The following is a 12,866-nucleotide window of genomic DNA, read 5'->3' as shown; positions in this document are numbered from 1 at the left end:
TACAATGCTTGATAAGAAATGTACTCATTATCTTGCCCATGCAATTGTAACCCCTTTGTACAGTATTTTCACAATAAAACTAAAAATAAAAAAATAATGAAAATTCTTCCCAAATATTAATGTTTTAAAATAGAATAGTTTATACCCCACTATTTCCCTACTTCTAAATCCTATCTTTTTAACCTTCGGCCAGCATTTCAGACAGAACCAAGTTTTACTGACAGAAGCAGAGCACATGAGAGCCTGTGTCCATGATACAAAAAAGCTCTTCCAGCTTTGTGTGGGTCCTCATTTAGATAATCCATCCCTAAGAACCGCACTAACCACCAAGGACAACCTCAGACACTTGAAACTTGATCGAGCCTTCACATAAAATTGTACTTGTGAAACCGAACTACTATCATCAATGAACATCAAGACTAAAGACAACTGTTTAAAAAAAATAGCCTTTATTTTAAGAAATTGCAAAAAAAAAAAATTAAGATCTCATAAAAGTTAAATAAATTAACCCAGGGCTATTTAATCCCAGCTATAGTTAGAAACAACTGCAATTAAGGAGGAGGCTACAATGCTTGATAAGAAATGTACTCATTATCTTGCCCATGTAATTGTAACCCCTCTGTACAGTATTTTCACAATAAAAAAAAAAAAAAGAAGAAGAAGAAACAACTGCAATCAGGTGCCAGTGATTCAGGCCTGTAATCCTAGCTACTCAGGAGGCCAAAACGATCACAGCTGGAAACCCGCCTGGAAAGAAACCTCCTCAGATTACATCTCCAAACCAATCAGCAAAACTGAAGGACTGAAAAGAAAGCTCAAGTTGTAGGACACCAGACTGCACAACAAGCAAGTCAAACCAATAGCAAGATCAAGTTCAAATCCTGGTATCCTTAAAACAATCTTAAAAAATAAAGAAAAGAAAGAAAGAGGAAGAGAGGAAGGAAGGAAGGAAAGGAAGGAAGGAAGGGAGGGAGGGAGGGAGGGAGGGAGGGAGGGAAACAACTGGGATATTATATTAAAACTACAGATGCATCAAATGTCCCATTGCTGATTTCAATAAGAACCCAGGTTTAAAATGGCAGAATTAGACCTACTTTCTATTTTGAATAAACTTAGCAAACATTCCTACCTGCAAAGGTTAAACATATCAGATTTATGTTAACTTGTTTTTGGGGTTTTTTTGCTGAGAGTGTCCCTAATCCAGCCAACACTGGGTGAGAAACAAAGTTTAGTCCATCAAGTCATAATACCAATAACCCCAGCCAAGTAACTCACCATGAGCCTTCAAGAGCAGTGAAGACCGAGAGCCTCCTACATTCTTTGCAGAACCGGTCACATCATATTTTTCATAAGTAATCAAGGGTTGCTTAGAGTGTTTAGAAATTTTACCTAAAGATGAGAAAGAAATATTACTTCCTCAGGGAGGAGGACTTAAGGGATGGGCATAGAATAGAAGAAAGATGTCTTACTGTAATGAAAAAATAATTAAATACTAACAGTTATTGTTCATATACAAAAGCAACACTATGATAGATGAAGGGGTCTGGCACCAGTGGCTCACACCTGTAATCCTCGCTATTCAAGAGGCTGAGATCTGAGGTGCTAAGCCAGCCCACGCAGAAAATTCTGTGAGACTCTTATCTCCAATAAAATACTCAGAAAAAGCTGGAAGTGATGCTGTGGGTGAAGTGTCAGACCGCTCACCTGGAACACTAAGAGGCTCACGGACAGTGTCCAGGCCCTGAGTTCAAACCCCAGGACATAGTACCCTGGGACTGTACTTCACCAACAATAGAAAATGCAAAGCAAAGAATAGAAAGACAAAGCTTCTCCCAGTTCTGCCTACACCAAATTTGTACTAATCTTCCACCCCTACTCACCATGTTCAAAACAACTACCTCTGTTCCCATAGTTGGGGGACACTGTCATCCCTTCCAGAGATATGAGTTACCAAACACTATCCTTAATATTTCCTGCAGCTCCCCCAAAGCACCATTAGGGAAGCCCTTAAATCAGATCTAACTATTGCTACAAATGTGCATTGCAATATCCGCCCACGTGGTCTTCTAAATCCTAAAACCACCTTGGGCTCACTTAGAAACTTGAGCAACAGCCCCATGCTAGTGCTCACACCTGCAATCCTGGCTCCTCAAGAGGATTGTGGTTTGAAGCTGGCCCAGGCAGGAAAGTTTGTTAGTTTTTTATCTCCAATTAACCATCAAAAAGCCAGACCTGGAGCTGTGGCTCAAAAGGTAGAGTGCTAGCCTTAAGTGAAAGAACTAAAGGGTTCTGAGTTCAAGCCCTAGTACCTGCACAAAAGAAAGAACAAAAGGGAAGGAAGGGAGGGAGGGAGGAAGGAAGGGAGGGAGGGAAGGAGGGATGGGGCAACAGTAAACCAGCACTGCTGCAGTGCAGCAGGAACAGGAAGCATCCTTCTTGACAATCATGAATCAGTTGCTATCCATGGTGCCCCTTTCCTGCCTTCCCAGAGGGTTCCAGCTCCTCACCTCTAAGCATCTCCTTTAAAAGGAGCAATTTCAGTGGTCTCTGAGAAAGAGATGATAAAGGAAAGAAAAGAAACACAGACAGGAGTTTTTATCACTGACTTACCATCACTGGCTGCACCAGCTGCTAGAAAAATGTAGTAGCTTGCATTTAGATCAAACCTATTCTCCTCCACAGGAAGGGTAATGTTTCTGCGGAAAGAACACTGGATAACACCATCCGTCAGCCCCCAGGCCATATCCTCTAGAAGCCTCTGCGAACACACAGATAGGACTTCTCAGTGCTTTGTAAAGATGTGCTATGAGAGAGAGAGAGGGAAGGAGGAGAGAAAAAGAAAGAGAGAGAGAAAGAAAGAAAGGAGAGAGAGTGAGAAAAAGTGAGAGAGAAAGAAAGAGAGGAGGAGGAGGAAGACAATGACGACAAGGAGGAGGAGGAAAAGAAGGAGGAGGAGGAGGAGGGGGACGGGGAGGAGGAAGGAGAAGGAGAAAGGAGAAGAGGAGGAGGAGGAGGAGGAGGAACTAGTTCTAGCTAGTTCAAATTCATTTCTTTTTGTTCCAGTACTAGGCTTGAACTTCAGGGCTGGGTGCTGTTCCTTAGCTTTTTTCACTCAAGGATATCTATCTACAACTTGAGACACAGATCCACTTCTGGCTTTCTACTGGTTAACTGATGATAAGTCTCATGGACTTTCTTGCACAAGCTGGCTTCAAACCATAATTCCTATATCTCAGCTTCCCAAGTAGCTAACATCAGGTCCAATTTCCTTCCTCTAAGGTGGGAGGTGAAAGTTATTGTCTCCACTTCCTCTTTGAAGACTATGGGAAATATGCTCTTTCAGGTGATTAGTCTTTATCCTATTTGGCAAAAATATTATTTTTACTCTGTGCCAGAACTCCAAGGTTCCTCCACCCGAATGAGACACTCTGGCAAGTGTACTCTCTCCATCTGGCCACCAGATACAAACACCCACTCTGAAGCAACAATTACCCAGCAATGCCTGAGCAGGCAGAAGTGGAGAGAATTCCAAGCCAGTGGAGCAATGAGCCCGTGAGAAAGCTACACACAGCTGTGAAGCCACACCTCACTGGTTATGGTAGGGAGAGCTACTGCCCACTTGGAGCTCATCTATTTGTCATTCATCTGGACCACAACCACTTCATCAACAGCCATGGTCCACATATGGCACAGACATCATCAAAAGATACAAGTCAGCTGCCAGTGACATCAATCTTGATCAAGTATCCCTCATTCTCACCAGTCAAGAAATCTTTCTCACTAAACTAAGCCTCTGGGGCTGGGAAGGTGGCTCAGTGGTAGAGCTCTTGCCTTGCATGCATGAGGCCCTGGGTTCGATTCCTCAGCACCACATAAGCAGAAAAAAAAAAAGCTGGAAGTGGCGCTGTGGCTCAAGTGGTAGAGCGCTAGCCTTGAGCTGAACAGCTGAGGGACAGGGCTCAGGCCCAGAGTTCAGGCCCCATGACCGGACCCCCCCCCCAAAAAAAAAGAAAAAAAGTTAAACTAAGCCTCTTCTTCAACACCTGTCAGGTCTGAGGCTGGTGGCTCACAAGTATAATCCTAGCTACTCAAGAGGCTGAGGATCAAGGTTTTACACCAGTCTAGTTAGCCCAAGAGACTCTGTCTCCGAAATAACCAGCAAAAAGCTGGACTAGAGGTATGGTTCAGGTGATAGAGTACCAACCAAGCTAGCAAGGCCACGTGAGCACTAAGCCCTGAGTTCAAACTCTAGTACTGCCAACATTGAAAAGAAACAAGAAACCTGTCTCTCTAAAAGATTTTGGGGGCTGGGAAGGTGGCTCAGTGGTAGAGCGCTTGCCTTGCATGCCTGAGGCCCTGGGTTCGATTCCTCAGCACCACATAAGCAAAAAGAAAAAAGCCGGAAGTGGTGCTGTGGCTCAAGTGGTAGAGTGCTAGCCTTGAGCTGAAGGACAGCACCCAGGCCTGGAGTTCAGGCCCCACGACCGGACAAAAAATAAAATAAAATAAAAAAATGATTTTGGAAGACTTGGAAAAAATTATATTAAGTGAAGTAAGCCAGGCCCAAAGAAACATAGGTCCCATGGTCTCCTTTTTTGCAATAACCAGTATATGTCTAGGACAAGCAGAAGAGGTCAAAAGCTATGTACATATGACCATATAAGATGATGCTAAGTGAAATGAACCCTAAGATAGGGACACAAGAGGTTTTATTTTTGTTGCTGTTGTTTTTAATATACTTATGATGTACTATGTGTTTTGTTTTGTTTTTTGTTTCTTTTGTATGGTCTTCCTCCATGGTATAACCCCTGTTTTCACTGTATTTGATTCCTGTGCCTTGCATCTTATATATACATTTTTCTAATTTGGGGAGGGGAAGGGAAATAACAGAATGCTGAAATAAGGATACAGGATAACCCATTGTAACAATGAGATGTACATGACACTATGTTGAAAATGAACTTTCTAACTGTGGGGGCGGGGGGAGGAGTTGGAGCGGTGGGGAGGGAAGGCATGTTAGGGGAAAAACAAAAGAGGGGGTAACAACGCTCCATAGGAAATGTACTCATTACCTTGCTCCTTTAACTGTAACCCCTCTGTACAGCATTTTTACAATAAAAATATACACACAAAAATAAATAAAAGATTTTGGAAAGGGACTAAGACTCCAACTGTGCTAACAAACCATGAAGTACTCTCTGGCACTGCTGCCATCTGTGGGAGGAAAAGAAGTGGGAGTTGAGGCTCTGGGCACAGGGCAGGCAGGGGGAGGTGGCTGACATGATTCACTCACCCGGTTGTCCATCACAGGGTGGCTCCGCCCTGTCAAACGAGCAGGTTGTATGCGCACAGTCTGATCTTCATGAATACAGATGTAAGCATCATCATTACCCTGAAAAACATTTGCAAATGAGAAAGGCTTAAACAAATTTCAGCATTTTTTTGGAAGAGTCCCTAATAAAAGACCAAAGATCCAGAATATACAAAGAGCTCAAGAAAGTAAGCCTTCCACAAACCAATAGCCCAATTAATAAATGGGCAAAGAAGCCAAATAGAGATATCTCACAAGAAGTAAAAATGGCCAATAAACACAGGAGGAACTGGTCAATAGCTCTGGCCATAAAGGAAATATGAATTTAAAAAAAGTCCATCTCACCCCAGTAAGACTGGTCATTCATCATCAAAAATGCAAACAACAACAAATGTTGGCAGGATGTGGGGGAACACTAATGCACTATTGGTGGGAATGTAAATGGGTACAACCACTTTGAAAGTCACTTTGTAATTTCCTCAAAAAACTAAACCCAGAACTATCCTGTGAGCCAGTGTTACCATTCTTGAGCTTTTATCCCAAAAAATTTACAAATCAGGATACACTGCCCAATCATGTCCATTTCTACACTACTCACAGTGTCTCATTTTCAAAAGTAGGGAGTCTCCCTATGTTACACAGACTGACTGACCCCAAACTTCTGGGCTTAAAAACTGAAATCCTCACCCAGGCACCAGTGGCTCACGCCTGTAATCCTAGCTACTCAGGAGGCTGAGATCTGAGGATCCAGGTTCAAAGCCAGCCTGGGCAAGAAAGTTCATGAAACTCTTATCTCCAATAAACCACCAAAAAACAGGAAGAGGCACTGTAGCTCAAGTGGTAGAGCGCTAGCCTTGAGCTGAAGAGCTGAGGCACAGCGCTCAGGCCCAGAGATCAAGCCCCATGACCGACAAAAGGAAAAAAAGAAATCCTCTTGCACACATAGGTGCTTGTGGCCCATACCTATAATTCTAGCTACCTGAGGATCACAGTTTGAAGCCTAAAGTAAAATTGTGGCTCAAGTGGTAGAGTACTAGCCTTGATAAGAAAAAAATAAAAGCTCAAGAACCGGAGTTGAAGCCCCAGAACTGACACACAAACACACACACACACACACACACACACACACAAGGAAAAAAGAAAAGAAATCCTCTTGTCTCAAGCTCTCCAGCAACAGAACTATAGATACATTATCACACCAGCTCTAGTCACTAACTTCTTCTTTTTTTTTTTTGTCTGTCATGGGGCTTGAATTTTGGGCTTGGGCGCTGTCCCTCAGCTCTTCAGCTCAAGGTGAGTGCTCTACTGCTTGAGCTACAGCACCACTTCTGGTTTTCTAGTGGTTTATTGGAGGTAAAAGTCTCATGGACTTGGGGCTGGGAAGGTGGCTCAGTGGTAGAGAGCTTGCCTTGCATGCTGGAGGGCCTGGGTTCGATTCCTCAGCACCACATAAAGCAAAAAGAAAAAAGCCGGAAGTGGCGCTGTGGCTCAAGTGGTAGAGCGCTAGCCTTGAGCTGAAGAGCTGAGGGACAGTGCCCAGGCCCAGAGTTCAGGCCCCACGACCAGACCCAAAAAAAAAAAAAAAGTCTCATGGACTTTCCTGCCTGGGCTGGCTTTGAACTGTGATCCTCAGATCTCAGCCTCCAGAGTAACTAGGATTACAGGCGTGAGCCACCGGCACCCGGCTTCACTAACTGCTTAAACAAGGTCAAGACTACCCTATTATAATCAGTTGCACTATGAATCCCAACACTTCCCATTCAAAGACTAGCCTGGACTCCATAGTGATACCCATCTCAAAAATCCAATATGAAATTCTAACATATTTCTCTATTTCCTGACTGAAGTTTATTTCAAAATATTCCACTTTCCTTGCCATAGTCTGTGGCTTGAACTAAGGGACCTTGCACCCATGTCCTACTATTGAGCCATGCCTCCAGCTTGGCGTTTTTGCTGGAGGCATGGCCAAAGTAGTAGAATGCCAATCTTAAGTGAAAAAAGCTAAAGTGGGAGCAAAAGTCCCGGAGTTCAAACCCTAGAAACAGCACTAAAAAGAAAAAAGAAAGGATAGATATATTGAAAATTCAGCCGGCACCAATGGCTCATGTCTGTAATCCTAGCTACTCAGGAGGCTGAAATCTGAGGATCAGAGTTCGAAGCCAGCCTGGGGAGGAAAGTCCATGAGACGTTTATCTCCAATTAACCACCTGAAAACCAGAAGTGTGGCTCAGAGGCAGTCCCCAGGCCCTGAGTTCAAGTCTCATGACCAACAACGACAACAACACAAAGAATGTAGAGGGAAGATGTTTGGCCATTCCCTCAACTTCAGTGATGAAGTCTAATATCAGAACAATTGCTCTCATTAATTTACAAGCCAAATTTTAAAAGGGTAATTATACACCTAACCAGTATTTATAATACTAGATCACTTCAGAATTTGAACTTAGATTTGTATACTCAAAAAATAGAGGTCATAAAAAAAAAACTCTACAAATTTAAAACAACCCAAAATAGAAATAACCACTTGAAAAATATATCTTGAAGATGGTTCGTTTCTGCTAATTTAGGCAAACAGGTGTACAGATTATTTTAATCATTCAACAGGATCACTCCGTAAATCAACTGCACCTGCACAATTAAGCGTCTTTTATAAATATTTTTTGATGAATACTATACTAGAAACAGATCCAATTTTTTTTTGGGGGGGGTCCGGTTGTGGGGCCTGAACTCTGGGCCTGGGCGCTGTCCCTCAACTCTTCAGCTCAAGGCTAGCGCTCTACCACTTGAGCCACAACGCCACTTCCGGCTTTTTTCTTTTTGCTTTATGTGGTGCTGAGGAATCGAACCCAGGGCCTCAGGCATGCAAGGCAAGCGCTCTACCACTGAGCCACCTTCCCAGCCCAACAGATCCAATTTCTAAGTAAGATAAATATATCCTAAATTTGAGATAAATGCTTTTGTGCCTTTTTTTTTTACCTACAATTTAGCCAAAAATAACAGGTCTACCTGTGAGCTAGGCACCACACTCAACCCAACAACAGTATCCTTATTAAAGCATGGATTTCAGCTTAAAGTAACCACAATAAGTTGCTTAGGATGTATATCTTTAGATATATATGAATATGTTTAGATATATGTATGTGTGTGTATATATATATATATATTTAGATACATGTGAATAAATGCTATATCCCAAAAATAAACCTTAATAAAACTGTGCTTATCCAACAACACTTTTTAATCCTTTTGGATTCATCTTCAGAATTTGATCCAATTTGATCCAATTTAGCCAATTGACAGAATACTATTCCTATAACAAGTATTACCTTCCTTTTCAGGATTGCTTTGTAGTCAGTCACATTGGATTTTTTTAATTTACTTTATTGTTATTATAAATGTGGTGTACAAAGGTATTACAGTTACATGTGTCAGGTAATGAGTACATTTCCTTTCGTGCAGTATTTTCCCACGTGGATTTTTTTTAACCCAGCTTCATTATTCATATGACATAAAAAGTTACCAGCCAGGCACCAGTGGCTCATACCTGTAATCTTATCTACCCAAGAGGCTGAAATCTGAGGATGGTAGTTCAAAGACAGCCTGAGCAGGAAAGCCCAAAAACCTTAGAAGCAGAGAGCTATAGTCCAAGTGGTAGAGTGGCAGCCTTGAGCAAAAGTGCTAAGAGACAGCATTAAGGCTTTGAGTTCAGCCCCAGTACTGGCACAGAAGAAAAAAAAAAAAAAAGAAACACCAAACAACTCATTTTGGCAGACCTGAAAATACTTCCCAAAATAAGCTGGTAATCCTTACAAAGAGGAACTAAGGGAAATGTTTTACAACAATCATAGCATTATTTCCTGTAAAAATGTATACAGATTTCTCATAAAAGCAACTTTGAAGGGGATAGATTCAAAAGGTCTTCTTTTTGAAAGCACATGGCAGAACCTGTACCATGTAGATTGAAGTCTTTGTTTCATGAAAGATAATAGCAGTGCATTCTACAGCTGTATAGTAAACTGCCTTTGTCATTCCTATACACTGGACTGCCATCTTCCTCAAAAGAAAACTTAAAGCTGTCTTTAAGTATTGTGGAATACTTGTGACAGCTGCATCACAACCAGGTGATTTGAGTGCATTGTAGAAAAAGCACTGGTTCTTCTATCATGACCATCTTTTTTCTTTACTTTCTTTTCTTTCTGAAATATGGGTTTCCTGAAGAAGTAGTGTTCAATTTAAATTCTGCTATCAAGAACATTCTTACCCTGGCACCAGTGGCTCACACCTGTAACCTTAGCTACTCAGGAGGCTGAGATCTGAGGACAGCACTTGGAACCAGCCTGGGTAGGAAAGTCTGTGAGATTCTTATCTCCAATTAAACTACAGAAAACCAGAAGTGGTGCTGTGGCTTAAGGTGGCAGAGTGCTAGCCTTGAGCAAAAGAATCTCAGGGACAGTACCCAGGCCCTAAATTCAAGTCCCAGGACTGGCAATAAAAAAAAAAAAAAGAAAAGAATGTACTCTTTACATGGCTTATATAACTGTAACCCCTATTACATCACCTGTATAATAACAATTTTTAAATGCATAAAAAACTAAAAAGTAAAAAGCATTGCAAACATGATTATTTTATGCACAGCAATTTTTTTTGTTTTGTTACTGGGTTCGTTGTTTTCTCATCATGCCAGTACTAGAGATTGAACCACAGCCTGGGTGCTATCCCCTAGCTTTTTTTTGCTCAAGGCTAGCCCTCTACCACTTGAGCCACACCTCCACTCTCAGCATTTTGCTGGTTAATTTGACGTAAGAATCGCTCAGATTTATCTCCCCAACCTAGCCTTAAACTGCAGTCCTCAGATCTCAGTCTCCTGAGTAGCTAGGATTACAGGCATAAGCCACCAGTCCCCAGCCACACTAATACTTTCACCTTTGCTTCTGTGCTTTATCATCAAGAGACACATAAGCATAAAGTGGCAAATCTACCGAAAATAAAATTATCTTCCCAACTGTCTTTAAGACAATCTGGGGGCTGGGAAGATGGCTCGCTAGTAGAGTGCTTGCCTTGCATGCATGAGGCCCTGGGTGCGATTCCTCAGCACCACATAAGCAAAAAAGAAAAAAGCCAGAAGTGGCGCTGTAGCTCAAGTGGTAGAGCACTAGCCTTGAGCTGAAGAGCTGAGGGACAGCGCCCAGGCCCAGAGTTCAGGCCCCATGACCAGACCAAAAAAAATACGGTCTGTTCTTAGAAGCACATAATTGCCCAACTGTTAAAAAACAATGAATGGCATTTAACTTTGCATCGGTTCTGTACCAGTCTCTCCTTTCCCATTCCACCCTTCAGTATGAGACTCTGACTTTGAAGAAATAACTCATCAATTACAGATAACAGCTCACTCTTGTGAGTCTCTAACCATTACCAGTTATGCAAGCGAGAGGTACAAACCATCCATCGGTCATGAGAAAGTGCAAAGGATAAGTAGCCTTCACTGGGACCACTCATTTCAACCAGAACCGACTGGTCGTGCCTGGTGAAGGACAAGAAGACACAGGCAGGCTCATCCGCTGGATCGCAGTTCAAAGGACTCCTAATACAGAACTTCTTGTTCCCACAGTCTGAGGCATTGAACTAGAAAAATGACAGGGGGGGGGGAGTCTTAATTATCCAATAAGCAGTTCATTGCCAATGACAGATGAGCCACAACCTTCAAGAATGGGTTGTAATGAGAAAAATCTGTTCATAATAGGCATTCAAACAAGGGAAACAAGGAAACCAAAGACACATGCCAAATTAAAGATGGTCAGGGCAGTATTTATGTTGTGGGCTTTTAAACTTAATTAATGGCAATTAAGTTATGGAAAACTAGTTAGCCTGTAACAGTGAAAGAATATTAAGATTCCCTGAAGAGACCATACATTTTACCTTCTGTTCCAGAGCAAACTTTCTGGTACATTTTGAGAAGTTTCTTAGTAAACATGTCCATATTACAATTTTTACCTAAATAGGCACCCTTGAGTTTTCAGCAATGGTATTTTGAAAAGTAAGCAAATGAATCTAAAAAGCAAGTTTTCAAAAAGAAATGTTTCTCATTACCTGACCTGTGTAACTGTAACCCCTCTGTACATCACCTTTACAATAAAAGTTTTAAAACATAAAAATAAATAAAAAGCAAGTTTTTAGATTTAGAACTTAATCATAGCCAGGTGCTGGTGGCTCACACCTGTAATCCTAGCTACTCAGGAGGCTGAGATCTGAGGATCTCGGTTCAAAGCCAGCCCAGGCAGGAGAGACTGTGAGACTCCTATCTCCAATAAACCACCAGAAAACCGGAAGTGGCGCTGTAGCTCAAGTGGTAGAGCGCTCGCCTTGAGCTGAAGAGCTGAGGGACAGTGCCCAGGCCCAGAGTTCAAGCCCCACGACCAACCAAAAAAAAAAAAAAAGAACTTAATCATCACCACTAATATTTAAGCTCACATGTAATAATGAAGTCATACAAGAAAAAGTTACCCCAATATATACCACCCTTTCAAATAATAGTAATAATTTAGCAGTGAAGGAGTAGCAAAGATTAAAAATGATTTAATCCAGAGCTGCTTGGTAGAGTATCTGAGAAAAAGGGTCTTACTATGAACTATTGAGCTTTGAACGATGAGCTTTAAACTATGAGCCCACTGAGAAGTGCAGCTAAGTGATAGAGTGCTTGCCTAGTAAGCGTGAGGCTCTGAGTTCAACCTCATTACTGTCCTTTTTTTTTTTTTTAAGTATTGGTTCTGCAATTTGGCAGAACAATAAGCAGGCCTGTTAGAACAGGCTGTGACAGTACATTTCAGAAGAGAGCTAGAGATTGTGTAACTCCATGTAATGGGGATATAAAGATTAATCACCATAAGGTGAAGAGAGCAAGGGGCAGGACATTTCACTTAGTCTCTGCTCTCCTCTTTGCCTCTTATATCAGCCAAATGCCTTCACCTTAACAACACAGGAAGAAACCTGCACAAAGCAGACTCCAAAGCCTATTGAGCGCTACAATCCTAGGACTCTGAACCAATCTTCCTGTAACTAAAGACGATGCCTTTGGGGCTGGGAATGTGGCTTACTGGTAGAGTGCTTGCCAAGCATGCATGAAGCTCTGGGTTTGATTCCCCAGTGCTACATAAACAGAAAAAGCCAGAAGTGGAGCTGTGGTTCAAGTGATAGAGTGCTAGGTTTGAGCAACAGAAGCTCAGGGACAGTGCCCAGGACCTGGGTTCAAGCCCCAGGACTGGCAAAAAAAAAAAAATGTAGAAGGAAAACAAAATAAAACTAATGTGACAGGATAAAGTATTTTACTTAGTCTTATTCATGTGAAAACAAAGAGATATATAAGGACAATAAAAAGGAAGAAAAGAAAAATAATGTTTCTGAGAATTCTCTATTAAGTGCAAGGCATGGCTGAAAAACTGACATTCATGATTTTGTATAACTCAGTGACACTGAAAGCTAGATATTATTGTTTCTCTTTTTTTTTTTTTTTTTTTTTCCGGTCGTGGGGCCTGAACTCTGGGCCTGGGCGCTGTCCCTC

General features: G+C 41.8%; 1 protein-coding gene across 1 annotated transcript in view; it reads right to left on the bottom strand.

Annotated features, from left to right (window-relative positions):
* Frrs1 (ferric-chelate reductase 1) overlaps positions 1-12,866 on the bottom strand; it is a 29,547-nt gene that overhangs the window by 9,278 nt on the left and 7,403 nt on the right. Inside the window, exons 6-9 of the mRNA XM_013031409.1 lie at positions 10,751-10,933; positions 5,294-5,392; positions 2,611-2,758; positions 1,276-1,389 (exon numbers count right to left, since the gene is read on the bottom strand). Coding sequence (XP_012886863.1) covers positions 1,276-1,389; positions 2,611-2,758; positions 5,294-5,392; positions 10,751-10,933 — 544 coding nt within the window. The remainder of the gene's footprint in view (positions 1-1,275; positions 1,390-2,610; positions 2,759-5,293; positions 5,393-10,750; positions 10,934-12,866) is intronic.

The sequence above is a fragment of the Dipodomys ordii genome, unplaced genomic scaffold, assembly GCF_000151885.1.
Source record: "Dipodomys ordii isolate 6190 unplaced genomic scaffold, Dord_2.0 Scaffold139, whole genome shotgun sequence".
Classification (NCBI taxonomy): domain Eukaryota; kingdom Metazoa; phylum Chordata; class Mammalia; order Rodentia; family Heteromyidae; genus Dipodomys; species Dipodomys ordii.
This window is presented reverse-complemented; position numbering and strand designations above follow the sequence as displayed.